The sequence below is a fragment of the Balaenoptera ricei genome, chromosome 8 (assembly GCF_028023285.1).
Source record: "Balaenoptera ricei isolate mBalRic1 chromosome 8, mBalRic1.hap2, whole genome shotgun sequence".
Classification (NCBI taxonomy): Eukaryota; Metazoa; Chordata; class Mammalia; order Artiodactyla; family Balaenopteridae; genus Balaenoptera; species Balaenoptera ricei.
The window spans coordinates 32,955,255-32,980,041 of NC_082646.1; the positions used below are offsets into that span (position 1 = coordinate 32,955,255).

At 34.3% G+C, this 24,787-nt stretch overlaps 1 protein-coding gene across 2 annotated transcripts in view; it reads right to left on the minus strand.

Annotated features, from left to right (window-relative positions):
- DYNC2H1 (dynein cytoplasmic 2 heavy chain 1) overlaps positions 1 to 24,787 on the minus strand; it is a 357,806-nt gene that overhangs the window by 148,100 nt on the left and 184,919 nt on the right. The window contains exons 71-77 of one of the 2 annotated variants that reach the window (XM_059930504.1): positions 19,795 to 19,860; positions 17,939 to 17,989; positions 17,065 to 17,142; positions 15,149 to 15,280; positions 14,089 to 14,161; positions 3,154 to 3,314; positions 165 to 290 (exon numbers count right to left, since the gene is read on the minus strand). In XM_059930504.1, the coding sequence (XP_059786487.1) occupies positions 165 to 290; positions 3,154 to 3,314; positions 14,089 to 14,161; positions 15,149 to 15,280; positions 17,065 to 17,142; positions 17,939 to 17,989; positions 19,795 to 19,860 (687 nt within the window). Of the gene's footprint in view, positions 1 to 164; positions 291 to 3,153; positions 3,315 to 14,088; positions 14,162 to 15,148; positions 15,281 to 17,064; positions 17,143 to 17,938; positions 17,990 to 19,794; positions 19,861 to 24,787 lie in introns of those variants that run through there. The other variant, XM_059930505.1, reaches the window with a different exon arrangement.

The window sequence follows — 24,787 nt, forward strand, 5'->3', positions numbered from 1 at the left end:
TTAAGAAGAAAATATGTAACAGATTTTAAATGATTCCCCAACAAATACTAATTTTTTTAAAGACATCATAAATTGTGCATGACATATTTTAATACTGATGTTCCTTGGAGATTACTGAATTGAGTATATTAGATATTATTTGCACCACACTGATCTGAATCTACCTTTTCCAGAACTGGCAGCCAAGATACCACAAGATGTAAGTTCTTCAAACAGAGCCAGTCTCCATTTTGGGCACATTCTTTTAGCATTTGAACTGCTAAATCAGCTTGACCTTGACCCATGGCAACCTGCAAAAACAAAAACAAATAACAAAACTAAAAAAAAACCAGATCTGATAACATGTTGTAACATAAGACTTTCAAATTATCCTGCCATACATACTGAACTAACTCAAGTACTGTAATCAGGGTTTTAAACTTTTAATAAGAAATATCAGACTCTTGCTGTTTCCAACAATTGCCTTGTTTTTGTCCTTACATCAGTGGCAGATTTTTAATATTATTCCATTTAGTAAAGGTATTAACATTACAGGTCTGCAAGTTATAGAACAGTATAAAGAATTACTGAATAGTTTTTTGTTCCTCATCCCACTAGTTCCTGCAATTCTTACCCTCTCCAACATGGACCTTTAAAAACATAATTTTTTATGACTACTGTCTTGTTGAATTCTTTGAGGGATTAAACATTAGCAATACCGCTTCCTTAAAATTTGCTTCTCTTTTAAAAAAATTGCTCCAACATTGCACAAATTTGGCTCCCAAGCTACTTGGTCTACTGAACTGCGTAATTCCCTAGCCCTTCATCCTCTAGAAGACCCTAATATGCTGGGTCTCAAGACTCTACATTTAGCCCTCTGCTCTTCTATTCTTTTTCAGGGAGAGGAGGCAGGAAGGAGAGAGAGAGAAAAGAAGAAAGGGGGAGGGGAGAAAAAGAAGAGATGGGAGAGGAAGAGGGAAGGAGAATCCTGATCTCACTGGAATTCCATTCCTGTATTTCCAATCCCTATAGTCTATCTGCACTTAGGACACTCATGTAATAGGCTAGACCACTTTATAAAACAGAAAACATTCAAGCAGAAGCCGAAACACCCTAGAAAATAGATTCAGTATATAAGATTTCTGTATTATTTGAATGAATAGACTAGTTAAGTCTACTTAAGACTACTTAAGTCTAGGATTCTATAAAAAAGTTTTAGTCAAGGATCTAAACTGGTTGCATGCCACTTACTATACCAAGTTTAAACTCCTCCATATGTCTTTTTAAGGATAATATATATAATACTTATGTATCAGTACAGTTGTATCTGTCTTTGTATATATGAGAGATACACATTTACTGAGAGTCCTCATATTTTATTGGGTATATGGTCAAAACACTTTGAAGAATACTGTTATAGACTACTTCAAACCACAGTGATCTCTCTTTTCATAATGAATACAAGATAGCGTTTCATTGTTTTTTAGTTGACTTTTACAAGTATTGATTTTGCTTTTCAATTAGACTATAAAGTTTTTGAGAGTGGGAACCATGCATCTAATTCATTGCATACAAAAGCATGTAACAAAACAGGTAATAAATACTCATATATTGATTTCTTTTTAATTTTCAAGATCTAACCCAGAACTAAGCAAATAGGAGGGATAAAGCAAATACTGGTTGAACTGTTTAGATGCACGTATTAGTTTGCCATTATTAAAATGCAAAAAAAAAACCTTGAAACAGTTGAAGGCATGTACAACAGAATCAGAGGGGAAAAAAAAGAATAAGTAGTTTGCTGAACTGAAATGGTAGCTAAAAATAGGAACTCAAATTTTTCTATAAGGCATAAATTGTATGAAAACAGCTTAAAGGTTCATGAAACCTTAGAAGAAAACATATACTCTAAGGAAAAAAATACATTTTTAAAAAGCACAACAGGAAATGTCAAGAAGATGGTTAGCCCCTACGTCAAAAAACAAAAAACAAAACAAAACCACAGTTTCTTGAAATGAAAATTAATTTTTTGCATTAAGAATATATTATTATCCTTAGGACATACATTCAGCATAGCAACAAAAACTTTAAAATAACAGGAGATTTATGATTAAATACATCTGTATTTAAAGGTTTTACAATATTAAAAAATTTTGCAAGTACACAAAAGTCTAGAAATTCATACAGTCAAACTTACAGTGAGTGCAAATAGTTTTATCTTTCTGCCAATATCACTGCTAACAGATACAGCCTGTAGAAGAGGGCTCCCCTTCCTCAAGACATCTCACTGACAATTGAATATTGTCCTAATATATTAATACACTATAACCAGGATTGAATGAAACTCCCTAGAGTTAGTGCAAAACCTGTACAACTAAGCCTAACTCTCTGCTATTTTGCTATCTTCTACTTATATTCCTCATAACATTCTCACTTGTCAATTTTTGGTTGCTGTGAAAGTATTCTGCTTTTTTAATCATTATTAATTATTTTCCCAATGAAAAAGATTTTTTTCACATGTCAAAAATTGAGGGTAAATTAATTCATTTTCAAACTTACATGCCTACTGAATTGAAAAAGAGGTGCTAATCTGAACAAACTAAAACTAAGAAATTTAGCTCAGGACAAAATGGTATTATATTAGACAAATATATTATCTTATCAGACTTCTGGAGGTTAGAAGTACCACTCTTCTATTGATCTATTTTTAAATCAAGGTGTCAGGGTTCGAAAATAAAGGTAGTACTGCAGGGCTGTTCTTTCTGGAGGCTTTAGGAGAGAATCCTTCTGTTGCCTTTTCGAACTTCTAGAATCCACCTACATTTCTTTGCCTGTGGCCCCTTCTATCATCTTCAAAGCCAGCAGCACAGCAACTTCTCACCTCTTTGACCTCTGCTTCATCACATCTCCCTCCTTCACTCTGCCTCTTCTGCCTCCTTCTTAAAAGGACCTTTATGACTATATTGGCCCCAAATGAATAATCCAGGATAACCTCTCCATCGCAAAATGCTTAACTTAATTACATTTGCAAAGTTCCTTCTGGGGATCAGGATGCGGACACTTTCCAGGGACATTAGTTGGCACACCGCAACAAAAAATGTCTGTTCCACTAATAGAATCAAGTATGGCAGGAAGATCAATAGCTGTAGCAAAAACGGCAGGGTAATATGTACTGACCTGATGATAACACTCTCCACTTCTCTCAGCATTAGCAAGTTCTTGGAGTTCCTGAGAAGGATCAGCACCCGGGGAAATGATTATCAATATGGGTTCAATTTCTAGTGTCTCTTTGTATAAACGTTTGAGATTTAGAGGAGGTGGGGACAACTCTTTCAGCCCTAAAACATATATTAAAGAAATTACAAATAAAAAGCAACATGAACCAGAAAAAGTCTATTAAAACTAATCACATGATATATAACAGATAATAACTAAGTGAACTATAATCCTATACATATTAAAGGTTTCTCACTCTAAAATCGTTCACATACTAGTAAGAACTAACATTTATTGAATGCTCAAGGTGCCAGGCATTTTTCTAAATGCTTTACATCTATGACATCATCTAATCCTAACAACAAAGTTAAGAGGTAGGTACCTTGATTACCACATTCAACAGACACAATCAGCACTGTGGTCTTAATATACAATTCTCTCCCTACAAAAGAAGACTGAAGCCAACCATCTTACCATACAGGTTTTCATTCATTTATATGATAACTGAGAGCCTACTCTCTGCCATGCATATGCGGAATCAGATTTCCACATGATGTGGAAAATAATATCACTGTCATGATATAGGATAAAGAGTTATTTCTTATGTCCTTGCATTAAGAGAAAAAAAAAGTGGTATAGAATGAAAAAATGCTTATTTTGGAGACAGAAATATAGCTCTCAGTTTATGTTTGTTAGCTAAATGACCCTATGCAAATCACTAAAATGCACTGTGCCTTGGTTTCCTCAATTGTAAAACAGGGATAAAACAATCCATAGGTCATTTGGAGGCAAAATAGGATACAAAATAAAAATAGATTCTATTTATTCATCACGTACTCTATGCTAAGCATACTCAAGAAAATTGAATGTCTTCCCAAAGACCACCCAGCCACTAACTTCTAACTGTATTCAAGGTAATTCATCTGTGTTTTTTTCTATTCTGAAGCTCTTCACAAACTGTAAAGTCCTACACAGACAAGAAATTATAACTTCACTATTATATTTAAAACTCTTCTGCTAAAATTTTAATGTTTCCATTATTAACGTATTTGGTAAAAGCCAAGCTAAAGAAAACCCGCTTCAATTAAAAATCAAAAATACACTTGTCTGAACTGAGTTAAAAAGAAGAGTATGACACAAGGGTTTAAAAATAGAGGATTAGAATGTAACAGAATGAGTACAGAGGAAAGGGCTTCCTTATATCCTCAAGTGTAGAAATGAATAGATAATATTGTACCTCAGAAATCCTAAAACAGCAGGAAAAGACATTCTTAAGGACTTCTGTAACAAACACTTTAAAATATGAATTCAATGCCATCAAGATGGGCTAAAACAGGCATTTCTAGATGACCATCCTGAAAAGACAAATTTCACACCTGAACTCTTCCCCCGTATTCTTCACAGCAGCAATAAACAATGCTAAGCAAGGATTTTCAAAGACAGAAATATTCCTAATACTAGGTGAAATTTACCCCAACAGCCATGTAAAATTGATGAATTGCTTCTAGAGGCATATCTTATGAATTTTGTTTTTAATTAAACTTAAACTGGTAACACTCATGCTTTGTAATAGAAAAGAATTCTTATATACTCGTGGCAATGTAATAAATATTTTTATTTTCATATGTTCATTTATTTATTCATAAATTCTCATAAGCATTCTAGGCCAATTAAATGTACTGTGATATGATAAAATGCATCAAAAGTCTTAAAAATGCACATTGCCCTTGACTCAGTAATTTAAATTATAATTAATTCAAGAAATAATTCAGAATATGAATGCAGAAGTATGTACAAGAATTTTCATTGTAGCTTTTAATATTAGTTAAAAACTGGGGGAAACACAAGTTTTTAAAAACAGTAGTCTGAATGAGTAATTTCTGATAGTGATATAAAGGAACTGAAGTTACAAAAATGGTGAAGTAAAAGATCATGCACTTAAAAGTAAATTAGTACTGTTTGAGGAAAGCATCCTAGGAACTTGTTTGGAAAACTGGGAATTTTTGAAGAAAGCACTAACCGTTCTGTCTCTAGACTGCTGTTCTGGACTAGAGCTGCAACATTTCCAGCCTCCAGCCAACTCTGCTCGCTTCAGACTGGCCACCACAATCCTAACTGGCAAGAACCAATTCCTTAATACCTATCCTATTGCTCCTGCTTCTCTTGAATTCAGTAGTTTTTGTATATTGACAGACGCCTTGGTTTGTCTCAAGTCTGAAGTCAAGGGGAGAGTCCGTCAGCAACCAAGGACCTCTCTGTTCAGTCCTGAGCAGGATTTTCCTTAAATTGTAGGGCTTGTCCCTATACTTGTGGCCCTAAATATATAAAGGTATATGGTTATACCATCCCCTAGACTTTCTCTAATTGTTGAATATTGTGCAATGTTTAACATATTAAACGATTAAAGCCGTCTGTCCATTTATCTTTCTTTCAAAAATCTGAACATATGGCCAGCATATACTTGAGCTCAGTGTTGGATGGTGAAATTTAAATGTGGATAAAATAAAAATAGTATACCCATGAAAAGAAAAGTAGATTAGGCAACATGATACCATATTGTATATGCATCTATGTGCCTAAAAAGAATAGAAAGGTGTACATAAAAATGTTAATGATGATTATCTTGTAATGATGGAAAAACAGGTGTTTCTCATCTTTTTACTCCTCTATATCTTCTCATAGACCTCTAATTAGATGTACTATGTGATAAGAATATGTCAAAATGTATATAAAGATATTTTCATATAAAATGACCACAAACATTTTTATTATATGCAGTATGAGCTACTGTCAGTTTGTTGCAAATGCTCCTGAGAAGGATAGGTAATTCTGGTATAATATATTTCTCCTTATCTTTTCTAACAACTACAGGCATATCTCAGAGATACTGCGGGTTCAGTTCCAGACCACCGCAATAAAGCGAGCATCGTGATAAAGCAAGTCATATGAATTTTTTGGTTTCCCAGTGCATATAAAAGTTATGTTTACACTATACTGTAGTCTATTAAGTATGCAAGAGCAATATGTCTAAACAAACAATATACCTTAACTAAAAAATACTTTATTGCTAAAAAATGCTAACCATCATCTGAGCCTTCAGCAAGATGTAATCTGTTTGCCGGTGGAGAGTCTCGCCTTATTGTTGATGGCTGCTGACTGATCAGGGTGGTGGCTGCTGAAGGCTGGGGTACCTGTGGCAATTTCTTAAAATAAGACAACACTGAAGGTTGATGCATCAATAGACTCTTCCTTTCACCAACGATTTCTCTGTAGCGTGCAATGCTGTTTGGCAGCATTTGATCCACAGTAGAACTTTTTCAAAATTGGAGTCAAATCCTGACACTGCTTAATCAACTAAGTTTATGTAATATTCTAAATCCTTTGTTGTCATTTCAACAATCTTCACAGCATCTTCACCAGGAGTAGAATCCATCTCAAGAAGTCACTTTCTTTGCTCATCTGTAAGAAATAACTCTTTATCCATAAATGTTTTAATCATGGTATTGCAGCAATTCAGCCACATCTTCAGGCTCCACGTCTGATTCTAGCTCTATTGTTATTTCCACCACATCTTCAGTGACTTCCTCTACTGAAGTCCTGAACCTCTCAAAGTCATCCATGAGGGTTGGAATCAACTTCTTCCAAACTCCTGTTCATAGTGATATTTTGACCCCTTCCCATGAATCGTGAATGTTCTTAATGGCATCTAGAATGGGGAATCCTTTCCAGAAGGTTTTCAACTTACTTTGCTAAAATCCATCAGAGGAATCGCTATCCATGGGAGCTATAGCCTAAGAAAATGCATTTCTTAAATAACAACACTTGAATAGCAAAATTATTTCTCGATCCATGGGCTGCAGAATGGATGTTGTATTAACAGGCATGAAAACAACACGAATCTCATTGTATATTCCCATCAGAGCTCTTGGGTGACCAGGTGCATTATCAGTGAGCAGTATTATTTTAAAAGGAAACTTATTTTTTTTTTCTGAGCAGTGGGTCAACAGTGAGCTTAATCTAGTATACCATGTTCTAAACAGACATGCTGTCATCCAAGCTTTGTTGTTCCATTTATAGAGCACAGGTAGAGTAGATTTTTAGCATAATTCTTAAGGGTCTGAGGATTTGTAAAACGGTAAATGAGCATTGGCTTCAACTTAAAGTTACCAGCTGCATTAGCCCCTAACAAGAGAGTTACCCTGTCCTTTGAAGCTTTGATGCCAGGTATTGACTTCTCCTCTCTAGCTATGAAAGTCCTAGATGACATCTTCTTCTAATAGAAGGTTGTTTCATCTACATTGAAAATCTATTGTTCAGTGTAGCTACCTTCACTTATTATCTTAGCTAGATCTTCTGGATAACTTACTGCAGCTTCTACATCAGCACTTGCTGCTTTACTTTGCACATTTATGTTGTGAAGACAGCTTCTTTCCTTAAAGCTCATGAACCAATCTCTGCTAGCTTCAAACTTTTCTTCTGCAGCATTCTGACCTCTCTCAGCCTTCGTAGAATTGAAGAGAGTTAGGGCGTCTCTCTGGATTAGGTTTAGGTTTTAGCTTAAGGGAATGTTGTAGCTGGGTTGATCTTCTATCCAGACCTCCAAGACTTTCTCCATATCAACAATAAGAATGTCTCACTTTCTTATCAGTCATGTGTCACTGGAGTAGCACTTTTAATTTCCTTCAAGAACTTTTCCTTTGCATTTATATCTTGGCTAACAGTTTGGAGCAAGAAGCCTAGCTTTCAGACTATCTCAGCTTTGGACATGCTTTCCTCACTAAGCTTAATGAAAAAGACACATGACTCCTCCTTTTCCTTGAGGCCATTTTAGTGTTATTAACTGACCTAATTTCAATTTGTTGTGTCTCAGGGAATTGGGAGGCCTGAGGAGAGGGGGAGAGATGGGGGGAACAGCTGGGTGGTAGAGCAGTCAGACACACATAATGTTTATCACTTAAGTTCAATGTTTCATGTAGGCATTATTTGGCACCTCAAAAACAATTACAAGAGTAACATCAAAGATCACTGATCACAGATCACCATAACAAATATAATAATAATGTAGAAGTTGGAAATATTGTGAGAATTACCAAAATGCAACACAGAGACACAAGTCGAACAAATGCTGTTTGAAAAATGGTGCCAAAAGACTTGCTTGACACTGGACTGCCACAACCTTCAATCTGTAAAAACTACAGTAACTGCAAAGTGCAATAAAACAAGGCATGCGTATACTGACTGAAACATATGTTTTATTTGGAAAATACATGCCAATACAGAAATTATCTTTTAAAAGTTAAAATGATTATCATATCATTTCTTAATTTAACAGACATTTTAAACTCCATGAGGCAGGAATTATATCTGTTTTGCTCACCATTTTGTATACAGAGCCAAGCATAAATTCAATTACTATTTCTAATGTTAAAATCCCACAGAAGATAAATATATATTCATTAATCCATTTTATACAATATTTCAAAGTATTGGAACATTTTGGATTTAGAGAAAAAACTCATGAAAAACATTTTACTGTTTAAGATAACACAGGTGACACTCATGTTACTGGGAATTGCATGTTAGCCATTCCACCCACAAAACTCCAGTAAAATCCACATGGCACTTTAAGTGAACTTAGTCTATATATAATCATTGGTTTTATTAACCCAACTAATTTTGACTCATGCCAGCATTTGAACTGTCAGTGTCAATCATTCAAAACTATTCAATAAAGTTAAAGAGCCAAAAATGTTCATTGCATTGTGAATTATCAAAGTGTAAAACGACTTGTAAATCACTGAGATCTTATATTTTGACCTTGACGGTTAAAATACATCAATTCTCTCAAAAGAAAAAAAGAACTAAAAATAAGTCAACGAAATAACTCTAACCTTTACTGTATTTTATTTTACTCAGACAAAATGTTGAGATAATAAAAAAGAAATAATTTGCAGTTTAAAAAGGAAAGAATATTGCTCCTGTACTTTTTAGGTACCTGAGTAAAGAAAGCAGCAAATTACTATCAAACTATTATAGTTAGCAAGTATAATTGATTCATTCTTCCTCATTCATCTCATCCTCCCTAACAAAGAGACTGATAAGAAAATTACTTTTCCTTTATCAGAGAGAAAAGACAACTCTTAAAATGTAACACAAATATCAATAAAAAGAAGGAAAATCGACAACCACTATCTAACCTAACACACATCAACCAATTAAATGGGAAAATACTCTTTAGAAATGCAATAATACTCAAGCCTGGAAACAAACGAAAAATGTCAAACATTTTGTGGTAGAGTAAAATTCTAAAAAGATCACTTTCAAGATTCCTACCCCTTGGCTGTTCAATCAAACACTAACCTAGGTACTTCTGTGAAAGGACTTTGTAGATGTAACTAAGGTCATGGATCTTAAAATAAGATTATCCCGTATTATCCAAGTGTGACAATTTAATCACTTGAGCCTTGGAAAGCAGAAAAACTTCTCCAGCTTAAAGTCAAAGAGATGCAGCCTGAAGAGAGAACAGGAAAGATGAGGCAGAGGGGGCGGTCAGAGATGTGAAGCATGAGAAGAAATCAATCTGCCATTACTGGCTATAAAGAAGGATGAAGGGGGCCACAAATACAATCAAAGAATGCAAACGCTTCTAAAAACTGAGACAGACTTCTAAAAACTCAAAGTGACAAAAAGAACCTCGATTCTCCAACTGCATGGTGCAAATTCAGCTGAGTGAGTTTGGAAATGGATTCTTCCCAGAACCTCCCAATAAGAGTCCAAATGACCAACACCTGTATTTAGCCTTGGGCAACTTGGATCAGAGAAACCAGGAGGGCCTACCAGACTTCTGACCTACAGAACTATGAGATGATAAATGGGTATTGTTCTAAGCTGCTAATTTGTGGTAATTTGTTACAGCAGCAATAGAAAATGAATACACATTTCCTTACGTCCTTCCCTTTCTCTTAGACACAGACTTCACAGGACAGATTGAGCTATGGAAGCAAAGATCATGGGATGGGATGTTAGCATGGATAAGAGAAGTAGAGGAATGTAAAACTAGGAAAGTTTCAAGGCTCAAAAAGACTTTTTGATGAAGAACCTTTGAGAAGTTACTGGTTCTTGTAGCTATTGCACCATCTTCTGTGAACATGAATACCTCAATACACACAGCATAATATTGTGCTCAGAATAGTTATTAAATCAGAATTACAGAAGCCAGAATATCTGCATCTGGTAACTGCTATTTTGAAAAAGTAAAGCAGTAGATTCAAAACTGCTATTTTGAAAAAGTAATGCAGTAGACTGTGCTAGTACACAAGGCTTGGTTTGTAGGATTATATTAAAGCAGCACGCCTGAAAGTTTTGAGGCGTGTTCTGCTAACTTAAATCTTCAAACCAAAACTACTTTCATAAATGCATCTTTATAAGTTACTATTTTAAAGTTTATAGATTATAAAAAGGATTGCTAAAACTTAATAAAAGTCTTTCCATATGAATAATGTTTGAGAAATTACATTTGAAATCAAATCTCTAAAATTTGATTAAAAAGATAAGTGCTTGTCATTTTCCAGCAATATGAACTTTTAAAACTTATTCATACAGTAAAACCTCCAATTTTATATAAAAACTGTATTAATAAAACCACTTGACCAAATACAAAGTCATCCAGCCATATACCAGTATATATAGCTTTTGCTTAGAAATAGGTAGAGTATAATTTTAGAAGTATATTAAACTTTCAAAGCATTTGAATATGTGCATATCATGAGGTTTTCACTTACTGCCATTAAACCTTAAATGCCATTTAACCTAGAGATGAAATAATACAATACAGAAGTATTCCAGAGAGTAGGTAGAGGGTCAAACTACAAATTCAATAAGAAAGGTCATGTGCAATGTGGCACAAAGAGCATATTTTTAAAGACTACATGGGTGAGAAAAGAATAGCCTCCTAAGAACCTCTCTGAAATTGCCTCATTTTACTTAAACTTGCATTTGAGTTATAGGAACAGACAAAAAAAATATATAAATGAGCAAGAAATATATCAGTTAGTGTGAAGAAATGGGTAAAGAATTAAAGCAGGTAGATGTGTTGGTACTGATTAGATGGCCTGGAAAGGCCTCTTTGAAAATGTAATATTAACATCTGAATGATACAGAGGAGCCAACAATTAATAACAAAGAAAAAACAAACAAAAACAGAGAACAAACAGTGCAAAAGCCCTAAGGCTGTTTCCCCCATGAAGGCACAGTGGCAGGCAAGAAGGAAGTAAGATGAGGTTAGAGAAGAAGGTTGGGGCCAGACTGTGTGGGGCTTTGTAAGCTTATACAGTTGACCCGTAGACAATGCAGGGGGGTTATGGACACTGACCGTCCACAGGCAAAAATCTGAACATAGCTTAGAGTTGACCCTCTGTATCCGTAGTTCCTCTGTATCCACGGTTCCTCCATACCCGTAGTCCCACATATTCAGATTCAACCACCTGCGGATCATGTAGTACTGTAGTATTTACTATTAGAAAAAAATCTGCATGAAAGTGGACCTGCACAGTTCAAAACCATGCTGTTCAAGCATCAATCATATATAAATCTGGAATTCATTCTAAGTGTTTTTTGAAAAGATTTTGGAGATTTTAAGCAAAAAAGAGAGATGATTTGATTTAAGTTTTTAAAAGCTCACACAGCCTTCTGAAGAGAATGGACTGAAGGGGAAGTGCAAACTGAGGCAGGGAGACCAATGAGGAAAGCGGTCTCTTTAACACACACTTACAGTGCCCATGCGCCAGAAGCTGTTTAAGGCACTGGGGTACAACCATGAACAAAACAAAGCTTGTGCCCTCATGCAGCTAATATTCTAGTTGGGGAAAAGGAAATTAATAAAGAGGTAAATAACAATATGTCAGATGGTGATAACAGTTAAAATAAACAAGGCAAAGGAGGATATGGAGAACTGAGGAAAGAGTATGTTATTATATAGAGAGTGCTCAGAGAAAGTATTAACTTAAAAGATGACAGTTGAGCAGAGAAGCAAGGGTGATAACTGGGGGTAGAAATCTGCTTGAAAAAGGAACAGCAAGTGCAAAGGCCCTGAGACTGCAGAAACAAACTTGCAGCACTAGAAAAACAGGAAAAAGGCTACTGTGGTTGGAAAAGATTGAGCAAGGGTGACAGTGATAGGAGATGAGATCTGAGGGGAAGAAGAGGACCAGAAGAGGTAAGACCCTGTAAGACCCTGTAAGAGGAACTCTGAGAAAGATGAGGTGCCATCAGAGAGTTAGAATGGAGAAGTGATATGATCTAACTTATATTTCAAGAGACACTCTAGCTGCTATGCTGAGAATAAACTGGAAGTGGGAAAGAAAGAAAGCCTGATATGATGGCGGCTTGAACAAAGTGGTAGATGGTAGTGGAAGTATGAGAAGTAATTAGATTCTCCACATTATGAAGATAGAGCCAAAGCTATGGCAGTAAATGAGGTGAGAAATGATGGTGGTTTGCATTAGATTGGTAGTAATGACACCAAGTAAATGAATTCAGAGTAAGTTTTAGAGTTGGAGCCAAAAGGACTAGCTGGTAGATTGGGTATACGAAGTAACGAAAAGAGAGAAAGGATCACTTCTGGGTTTTTTGTTTTGAGCAACTGAGTGGATCCTAGTACAGGCAAATCAAAAGTTCTGTATTGGTCATCTGACATTCATAAGAAAACATCAAATGAGCATCTGTATATATGATCCTAGAATTCCACAGAGAGGTTGGGGTTAGAAATAAGAGATATAAGAGTCAGTAATTTACAAATGATATTTAAAGTCAGGAACTGAATGAGGTCATGAAAGAATGTATAGTAATGAAAGAAGGGAACCCAGGGCAAGACTGCAGTGGAAGGAAGAATACTCCAACATTTAGAAGGAAGGAAGAATACTCCAACATACAGAGAAGCAACCAATAAAGGAAAGCGAAAAGGAAAATCCTAAAAGGATTGAGAAATGAAAGAGGAAACATAATAATCAAGAGAAGAAAGCGGAAAGTGTTTAAAGAAGGAACAAATGGACAACTTTGTTGAGACATCAAGTAAGACAAAAGCACAGAAGTCACTATTGGAAATAGATATATGGAAGAAGACCTCATTAACCTTAACAAGAGCAATCTTGTGGAACTTTAGGGAGGAAGTACAAATACAATGAGTTGAAGGCGGAATAAGAGTTGAGGAAATGGATTACTGTGGTCTTTGACTACGGACACACTTTCAGGATGTTTTGTTGTAGAAGAAAATAAAGAAATGGGATGACAGAAAGGGGATAGAGGGTCATGGGCAGCATTTTTAAGACAGGTGATACTAAAATATGTTTGTATACTAACAGAAAGGATCCAGTAAAGAAGGTGAAATTGATGATGCAGGAAAAAGGGATAATGGCAGGAATGAAAAAGGAAAGAGCAAATGGCTGGCCTTTAATTGGAGCAAGGACATTCATTCAGAGTAACAGAAGGGAAAGCAGAATGAGTTATGAGTACCAGTGTAGGTAGCTGGTAGAACTGTTAGTGGGAAATAAAAATTTTCTGTCTTATTGCTTCTATTTTCTCAAAAAATGCTAGTAAAAGGTTACTTCAAGGGACTTCCCTGGTGGTCCAGTGGTTAAGACTCCATGCTTCCAGTGCAGGGGGTGCGGGTTTGATCCCTGGTATGGGAACTAAGATCCCACATGCCCCGTGGAGTGGCCAAAATAAAAACAAACAAAAAAACAAACAAACAAAAAAACCAGGTAGAGATTGTAAGATAAGTAGGATAAAGGGGAAAAAAATGTATAATCTTTCTAAACTAAGGTCAGCATAGAATAAAATGTAAATTAAAAACAAATAATTTAGGTGACTGGTCTAGTTCTAGAAAAGAAGTGTACTTACCCAGAGTTTTACATGCAAATAGAGTCATGGCACTTTGCAATCTGTCTGGTCTGAGAGCCTGTACCACAAGAACCTTAAAATAAAGTGCAGAGTATTTTTAAATAATAAAGTTCCTACAACAGCTGTAACTAAACAATAGTTAATGTTAAATTAAACAAATGTTTACCGCAATATTTACTATGCCTAAAACTGTCACAATAGGTATGTAAAAAGATACATCTTTAATAGCCAAAATATTACTAAAATTCATCAGATCTATCATCAAAAGTAAACATCAGCATGTAAGGGTCATAGCATTAGCTATGTCTTCAGGAACTAATAAAGGGCCCAATGGCAGGTGAAAATAAGGGTATGTAGGTAAAGCATTCTTGGTGACAGCAGTGCGGAGGCATAAAACTCTTAACTAAAATTTTCAAACTACCAATTTTATGCTGAATCATATCTATCTGTTCCTAGATGTTTAAGTTTTCAAATGAAGTTTTTCTCAGTTTTTTTTTTTTTTCGTTGTTTTTAAACACACTTGGTGAAATAGAATTCAACAAGGGGCAGAAGCACAGCCAGCAGCCTAGTTAAGAGATATAAATGGAAGCGTCATTTCCTGGAGCGTCAACTCCTGTGTCCTCTCCAACCTAAGACTTTGGTCTAGCCAAAAGACTGAGTGGAACCCACCAGTAGGTTTCATCATTCTATTTCGAAACAAAATGGAAAAAAAAAGTTCCCTGTTCCTCACCATAAGGTCTTTTCCTTAGAGAGAACCCTGGGAAAAGAGTGAAGAACCTGTACAATCTATACCTTAACTTCTTTCGGTAAGACATGTTCTCTATTGAGAAATTCCCCTTGGGTCAGAGGCAGAGGAAGTAAGAAAAGCTACAGTGCGAGGCACCCTACCAAGAAACGTTGCCAGTGATTTCAGTGTCTGGACAAGGTGGCAAAAGCAGAAAGCCCTTTCCCACATATGCCCATTAAGGTTATGTGACACCCTAAAGGCAAAGCTTTTATTTAAATGGCTTCTGAGTGACAAGAGAAACATTAAATACATTTATGCATTTAGATAATTTACCTGTTGAAATAAGGAAACTTTCTTTGCAAGAATAGATGGAAACTCTTGCTCACACATTGAATTATGATAATAAGTATGCCACAAAGCTACGTCTTCAAAACAGAGGGTCTGATAAAGACTGGGGAGAGCAATCTAAAAAATAAAAATAACCATATATACTGAGCTACAAGCAAATATAAATACACACACACACATCCATACTAAATACCCACACACACTAAAAAAAGTAAATGGAAACCAATTATTGATGTTTACCATTTGCTTTCTAATTCGTGTTGGCTTATTTAATCACTTCTAGGTCAGAAACAGTATGGCAGACTTATCTAATCCAGAATTAAATAAAAGCAAATATTTCCAAAGTAGTACTAAATCAATACTTGCAAGTTAACAAATCTTTTCTCTACATAAAAACATTTGTACCTATCTCCACCTTGTGGAGAAAAGAATACTTTCATTAAAACCATGTGCAAATTTTAACCATTGCCAGAATGGAGTTCCACGTTAGAGTGTAAAAATATGCCCAGTTTCAAATCTTGACTCTATACTTTCTCAGTGACCATAAGTAAGTGACTATATCACTCTGGGCCTTAGTTTCTTTATCTGTTAAATGAGGGCAACAACCGTAGCCCCCTCACAATGTTGAAAATATCTAATGAGATGATCCATTTTCAAATTCTGCATAATACCTTGAACATAGTAAGTCATCAATAACTGCTGGCTACCCCTACCGTTTTAACCATGTGCTACTGTACCATTAGAATAGTTGTGAAGAAAAGCAGGGAAAGGAAAGGAAGAATGGAAACATATGTAACAGATTTTGAGAGAAATATATTTGTCTTTCATTCCCCACAAAAACAACACTTTAGCCTGAGTAAAGAACACAGACAGAACTGTTGGAAGTTAGGCTTTTCCTTCCCCATGTCCCCATCCTCACCACCCAAGTCATACCAGGGGAAAAAACTGTGGGGAGGGGAAAGAAGGAAGGAGAGAAAGAGAGGAAAAAAACACTATATTTGGAAAACCTACATATCAAAGGCATGTAGGAATGTGGTGTCAGAATGCCTGAATTAAAATCATAGTTCCAAAACTTCCCAGCTATTTGATGTTGGATAAATTATTTAACCTGTCTACACCTCAGCTTGCTCTTCTCAAAAACAGGCATAATTATGACCTCTTCAATAGGTCATTGTGATAATAAGATAATGCGTCTGAAGTATTTAACATGATGCTTGGCACATAATAGGTCCTCAAAAATATGTATGAAATTGAAAAGAAAATAGGTTCATGCATTTTGCAACTCGCTGCACTGATTCTTATTTCTCATCTGTAAAAAGAAAGTTAATAATACCTCCCTCTTAAGGTTTGTGTGATAATTGAATAAGATAATTCATTTGAAAATGTTTTATAAACTAAAATGATAATAAAACACTAATGTATATTATAAACTTTCTCTGAATAGGAAAGCCCCCCTTTCCTAAATGTTTTGCATTTCTTTACTTAACAAGAAATTAGTATGTGAAAAAAAGCATCGTTATAATTTTTAGGTTAACACAGTTAAGATTTTTTCCCAAGTGTAACCTCTCAGTAGATCAATTGTTCAAACAATTTTAACTGTATCATGTTGATTATTATTAAGTTTGCCATTAGGAGTTCATGAAATAGTTCAGAGGTCCTGCCCAATAATCCAGAAATCGCTTCAAATTCTCACTATTTTTCATAATTATTGATTTTTTGCATTCTATTAAAATTGTTTAAAGGACTAATCAGAATAATTCTTGGATATTCTTTTACCCAGGGATTTTACATCATTTTCACAAAAATATCAACACTGAGTATGAGTAAGTAGCACATAAAAATATAAACAGAAATAACTCAAATACAAAAAAAATAAATCACTCATAGTAGAAGAGGAATACCTTTAATGTTGCCACTGCCCAGCTTCTTTCCTGATCTATCCAAGATGGAAGTTGATCACGTATTCTTTGTTGAGAGTCCTTTTTAATAAGAGCAATTATTTTCCTTAGTATATCTGGTAAAACTCAGACTTAAAAAAATTAAAAATTGACCAGCTAATTTTATGAACACTATTTTGAAAAAAACTCATTCTATGTATTTTTAAATTTTTATCTATTTTACAAGTCAATATGGTAAAATTCTACATAACGTAAGGTACTGGTAAACATTTAGACAAATGTTACATTCATTTACATAGGGCTTAATCTTTTGTGAAACTTCAGAAAAACGCAAATGTAATAAGAAACTTCCATAGAATTATATTATTTTTAATTATATTTTGAATTTCAGACATAATCTAGGTTTCCCATTACAGTTTGGATAGGTTGCTTTGAAGAATAATATTATCCATTCCATGTTTAAATAGAAAATTACTAGAGAAAAAGCTAAATTTGAATAAAGTTGTCAAAAGTTAAATGAAGTAATTTTTAACTTTACTTATATAAGAAAATTTTCCTAGTTATGTTACGAGATTTGATCTTCTTCGAATTACAAAAGTGTTCTTGGAACCAAATATATATACACTGAAAAAAAGAAACCATATTAATTTCTTATATTTAATTAATATTCTCAAAAGAATACATGTCCTCAAGGACAAAAAAAACACATATAGGTCCATTTTCTATTAGGGCAATAGAGGCAAGGATATAGTCCTCTAATTAAAATATAATTTCAACAGTAATTTAAAACTTCTCTCAAGCAAATTATATTTCATGAAATCAAAGTCAGAATTATTTTCGCTAAGAGTGAAATAATAATTTTGTTATTTTAACTTACAGCTTTCCGCAACATGTCTCCAACAACCACACCTGTAAATGTATCCCATTCCTATTAAATAAAAATATGAGAAACACACAAAAAATATTCTAACCATTTAACAAATCTTTTTAAATTTCCCCATAAGACAGCTTACAGTTTAGCTTTCTAAAAACATGGAAAAAAAAAAAAAAAACTCTTTTCATACCTTCCCACTTCTACTACATTAACATTATAAGAATGAGTTCATGTACCATACCAACATAAAACATTAAAACAAAATCTACTAGAATAATTTTGAGACAAAAATAGAACTACATTATACATGTGAGTCTCAACATCTAAAAATTTAAATGTCTTATTCAATTAGCATTTGTCACTACCTTTAATTTTTCCTATTATATACTACTCCTCACTAATAGATAAGCAGTAAGGTGCAACAAAAGTTTAAAAATTGTGTATATTGGGAAAAATAGAGAAAAGTACTACCATTAACTTATCTTTTCCAACATATTGGGAGAAGACTACCATTACTCCTTTTTTTAAAAAAAATTAACCCATGGAATCAAAATTTATCAAGTGTTACAGAATCTAGAGCTCTTAGAAAATCTATGTCTTCACTCTGGGTTACCCATTCAGATAATTATGGGCACTACCATACTATTTGTTACACATTAGCCAGCAAATAAAACCAAGACATATTAAAATTTGAGAGCAATATGGAAAAATTACCAAAGCAACATACTTCCTGCCTCCACCCACTCTGACCACTCATTCTCCCTACTGAAGTTACACAGTCACAAATAAATAAAATACAAATTATCACTACTACTTTACACGAGTCAAAGAAAACTGTTCTCCTTTCCCAATGATAATTTATTTATACTCCAGGAGGGAAAACTAGGGAAAATTAAGTCTTATACAGCAGAACATATTGAGCATGGTGAAAAACATTATACAGGAGGAGGGAAAGGCATCAAAGTAAATAGTGTAAATAAAAAGAGTCAAGTTAAATTTGGAAGAAACTATACAAGTCAGCCAGAGCATGTGGAGTTAGAGAAAAATAAAGAGAGAACAGTCACATGGAATGGTATGCATTCTTTTAACTATTCAAATGAGGGGAACCCAGAGCATAGTTAAAATCTGACCATAGAGAGTTAAAGGTTACTAGGTCAAAGTGCACTGTCCATATATACTATTCGCTGCCACTCTGGCTACTGAATGCTCACTTTAATGATAATGGCATAATAATGAGAAAAATCACTTACAAATAATTTTTTTAATATTAGAAGCAGGTCAGAGATGGATTACTTAGCTCTATCTTGAAGGAAATTCTTTTCAACTTTGAGAGGGGGTTATATGGTAGACCAGAAATGAAGTCACAGACAAAAAAAGATAAATTATACATTAAAAGATTAACATAAACCTGCAGGCTCAAAGAAGGCTTCTGAGAACTGCCCACCCTCTTGCTTCATCTGCTGACTCTGAGCAAGTCAGTGGAGGTAATAAATAATGTAGTGGCATACCCATGTTGTTTAACTTTTTTATATTTATCAGTTCCACTGCTTAGATGAGGAAAATAAGAAGGCTGACTCTTCTGGTACCCTGGAAAAGTGGACTTGTGTTCAGAAAAATGTAGGTAGCATGGTAAGTTAGAGTTCTTTCCCTGTCTTACCATTGCTTCAGAATACTGGGCTCACCCAAAGGAGAGTAGAACTGTAAATCAGCATCTTACACTAAACTTCTAACTAAGTAAAAAATAAATAGATTGACATGTAATTTCTAGCCTTAAGTAACTTCTAATCTAACCATAAGTCCGCCCATTACCAGATTTCTATGCAACTCTTTTAATATTTTTCTCCTTTCCTTCCACTTACACTTTCTTGAAAAAGTTCAGGATGCATGCCTCGAACGAAATGCAAAGCGAACATCAACTGATCAGCCTGAAAAGAATAACAGATGTTATCTTGCTTTTTCTAAATTTGTGTTTTTGGAAAAGCATAGTCCTTAAATTTTGGTTCACAAAATCTGTATTCTGTCATCTAATAATCTACTTTTATCAATATAAGAAATGACTATTCAGGTGGCATCTACATATGACAACTCTTCTAAGTTGGGGATGACAGTACAGAGAGAGTGCTAACACTTTTAGAGACAGTGCTAAGGATTAATCAGTGTGTACATCTCATTAAAAAAAAAAAAACAGATTTAACTAGCTGAAATATGATTGTGAGGTTTAGATTAGTCATTACAAACCAGATCAACCTTTTGCATTAGTAATCTTCAATTTGTCATTGTGTATGTTATATTCTCCTGAATATTCTGTATGCCCCTAAATCAAGAAACTTCACTTCTAGAAATTTATGCAAGGGATCATAAATGTACTCCTAGAGAAGAAATAAGGATATTCATTGCAATGTTTTTAAAATATTTATTTATTTGGCTGTGCCGGGTCTTAGTCACAGCACACGGGATCTTCGCTGTGGCACGTAGGATCTTCAGTGTAGTGTGCGGGATCTTTGTTGCGTCATGCGGGGTCTTTGGTTGTGGCATGAAGACTCTTAGTTGTGGCATGTGTACTCTTAGTTGCAGCACGTGAACTCTTAGTTGCGGCATGCTTGTTGGATCTAGTTCCCTGTCCAGGGATCAAACCCAGGCCCCCTACATTGGGAGCATGGAGTCTTAACCACTGGACCAGCAGGGAAGTCCCGCAAGGCTTTTTATAATGGAGGGAAAACTGAAATAAATGTTCACAAGTCTATCATGAATAACAGTCAAATCAAAGTGTATAGCATAGCTCATATTGTTTATTTAAACAAATATGTTTATATAAACAGATATAGATATATATCTGCAAAAGAAATTAGAAATAGATATCAAAATTTTTATCAGTGATTTATTTTTAAGATTACAGGTTATTTTTATTTCCTTATTTTTTCTCAGGTGTATTTTGCAAACTTTCTAAAATAAGCTTATATCATTTCCGTAAAAAAAAAACAGCAACCAGTTTACTAACATAGCAAAACCATCTGCTCAAGCACCATCTTTCCTACCAAGTTCTAATTCAAACTTTATTTAGCTTTTCCCATATTGTAAATAATACTTTATTCATATATAATATTATATCTGTGCATGCTTATAAACCTACAGATAAATATAAGGATATTACAATACAATATATGCAAAAGATATGCTCAACAAAAAAAGATCCTCCTGTAAATACTACGAGCAAGTGATCTCCTTGCCTGCAAGAAAACCACCCTGTTGGAAAAATCCAGTGTCTTGAATAATACAATACAAAAGAATAATTTATTTTATAAAAGTATATATTGGGTATGTTTGTGTGTGTATATAAACATATATATATCGCAAGTACTCAATAAATATGTATTAAGTGAATAACTAAAAAACAAACATATGTTCACAACTACAACATAGTCAATGAGTGAAAATAAAGCATTAAAAACTGGAAGCAGATGGCCATCACTCAGGTATGAGAAAAACAGTTACAACCAACTACAGTGTGTATAAAATAGCTACCATGTGACTTAAAATATATAAAAAGCAAGGCATATCATTGGGAGAGATGTGTAATGTTCTTAGGAATTAGAAGGTTAGAATTCAGGTTTGGCTGGGGACTTCGCTGGTGGTCCAATGGTTAAGAATCCGTCTTGCAATGCACTGGACACCGGTTCAATCCCTGGTCGGGGAACTAAGATTCCCACATGCCGTGAGGCAACTAAGCCCGCGTGCCACAACTACTGAGCCCACGCACTCTGGAGCCTGTGCATCACAACTAGAGAGAAGCCCGTGCACTGCACTGAAGAGCCCACTCTCCACAGTGAAAGATCCCACATGCCACAACTAAGACCCAATGCATCCAAAAAATAAATAAGTAAATAAATAAATATAAAAAAAGAGAATATTAAAAAACAGAATTCAGGTTTGGGATTGAACAGTAACTAGCTGTATAAAGTAGTAAGATGCTTATTTTACACACTAACGAATATTGTAAATGATTATAATAGCATCCCTCATCTAAGGTAAAGAAATTATGATTAAGATAAACAAGACAATAAATGTATTACTTTGAAGGCTTTATTACTTAATAATATAGTTAATTCTTTTTTACACACATATAATGCACACACAATATTAATACATTTATTTAGCCATTTCTTTCTTTGAACTAAGGAAGAGTAATGTAGTCTCTAGTGTTAGTGGAGAGAAGAGAAGGTTCTACAACTCTCTGAGCCCCAGATTAGCCACTGGAGTCAATGAACTACTTTACTGATTATTACTGAGCCCAAGCTCTAAAATGTTGGCCAAGAATAGGCACATATTATGTAGTCACTAAATGGGTAATGGTGGTCATCCTTTTCTTTGTTTTCTGGTCACAGAAGACATCCTGACCTTAGGGATCAGCCTATAATCAAGTTGGCCCAATCTCAATATATCGCGCCACAGATAATGGTACAAGGGATGCCATATGACCTAAGCCAGGCTGACCAGGATCATCTTCTATGATTTTCCAACTGGGAGATGGCAGAAGAAAGCTGTTTATGGCAGCTGTCTGGTTGCCTAGCTGTACCAATGAATCCCTTTAGCCATAAGAATTTAACAATGATTTTGTAATGAGGAACAATGATAATTCAAGAATAAACCTAAAAATACAGTTTACTGAGAGACAGAGGACACATTTCCAATTACACTTAGGTAAAATCAAGAATGAATTAATCAAGCTTAAGGATTTTCTGAATATTTGTTTCAAAAAAAAAAACCTGTCAATAACCAGAGTTTAGAAAACATTTTGGACCTATAATATCCTTGATCTTCCCAGTTTACGAGTCGGAAAATTTGGGTGTTTTAATTTAAGTTCAATTTATTTCAGTATGCTTGGGTTCTGTTACGAAATAATTTAATATCAAGAGGATACATAATAAACAAAATTTCAACTGATCATCTACATAATTAACTAGCTGAATGAAGAAAAACAGTTAAGAGACAGTAGACCACTGGATGGTATATGTCAGCCACATATTCCATACCATGCCATCACACACACATCATACGCTAGTAAAAATTCAAAAAGAGTGAGACTATTAGAGCAGGATTAATACAATATGAGGGAATCTTAAAGTCAACTTTATAGCTGATAAGAAGTTCACATTTCCAAATGTAATAGTTTGTTTTAACCACATCCTATTACCAAAACGTCTTTGGTATCATGCAAAATGGGTTTGAATTCTAGCTCCAATACCCACTACATCTGAGTAACCTAGAGAAAAGTTAAAGCTCTAAATCTTGGCTTCTTCCTTATATAATAGAATTGTTATAGGAATTAATTAACAATGTGTTAAAGCACTTAGTGCCTAGAACACCGTAAGTCTTAAAAGGCGACAGATAGTAACTATCTGCTTTACAGTAAAAAGATATAGTACGTAATATTGGAAAGGAAATTTATTTCAAAAATATTCCATAAATCCCACAAATCTCAGAGACTAAGAAGCAGTAGAAACTATAATTCATTCATTTTATTTCTACTCTATAATATTCATTGCTTTCAAATATGTTTAATGAAAAGTCTAAGTAGATGTTACCATATGAAGAAAAATCTTGTTTTAATCTCAAAGAAGTTGACATAGGATAGAACTTAGGCACTCACACGTGTGCTTGAAGCTAAATCATACATTTTTTAAAAATTCCATGCACATTTACTTATACTTCGAGAAACACTAAAGGGTTAGATACAATACTAAAAGTTTCAAAGTTATCTAAGCAAACGAAAATTATCTAAATTACCAAGATTCACTTTAATAACCAGAGGTTATAAAATTTCTAAACACCCAACCAGAGAACTTCCACATTTTTATTATAAGAAAACACATTTTGATAGGAAAAATACCATGATTCAAATTAAATGAGATGTAAGATAAATACAATCATGAGATGCTATAATTATTTTATTTGTAAAACATAATATTCATCTGAATTTTAATCAATCAACTAGCAAATTCATTTGAAGAAAGAGGCAAGGTGAGCTGCATAGGCATAAAGCTTAGAAGGACTTTGCATGAAAAAACTTCTATTTATACATCACCAGACATTCTTCCTATACCATTTTAAATCTTTTAGACAATACTTCCATGAGGAAGGGGAAACAGTAAGAATCATATAGTCTCGCAACATTTTCTTCAACCCGTTTCTGTACTCTCACCCAATATAGTTGGAAACTATTTAATACACCAACAAATTCCATTATTTTGTATCTATTCAAAACAATAAACTGTGATGAAAAAATGATATGTAAAGGTACTAACTTGTACACAGTTTTACTATAATCATCATAAGTTTGGGGAAATCAAATGTGCTACTTATCCTAATTGTCTAAGGTACTTAGGTTACTGAAATAAACACTTCTGATCTCATGAAAAAAAAAAGAATGATATAGCTAATAATCTAAACTGAAAGTACTAGACAATTTTCCCCATTTGGTTTAGTTCATTAAAAGTCTAAATTTTCTGCTATAAAACAAGTCAATCATTTTTCTGTTCCAGGTCAAGATGCTTTCAGTTCAATGTTATGTGAATACTAATAATTCTCTGTTTCAAGAGTCTATTATTGTCATACTGCTTTCACTAACACAACAGCAAAATTAGCATGAGAGAAGCTCTGGCAGTCACTTTAACGTGATGCTGACTGCTAAAAACCGAAAACCTTTCACTAAAATATAAAATTGGTTCCTTCCTAAGTAAGGTTAGAGTGCTAAATCTTGAGAAATGCACCTCAGTTTTACAGTTAATGTGCTTTCTGAATTTTTATTCACCACTGAAACTCTATGGAATGCTGAATTCAAGATGAATAGATTTA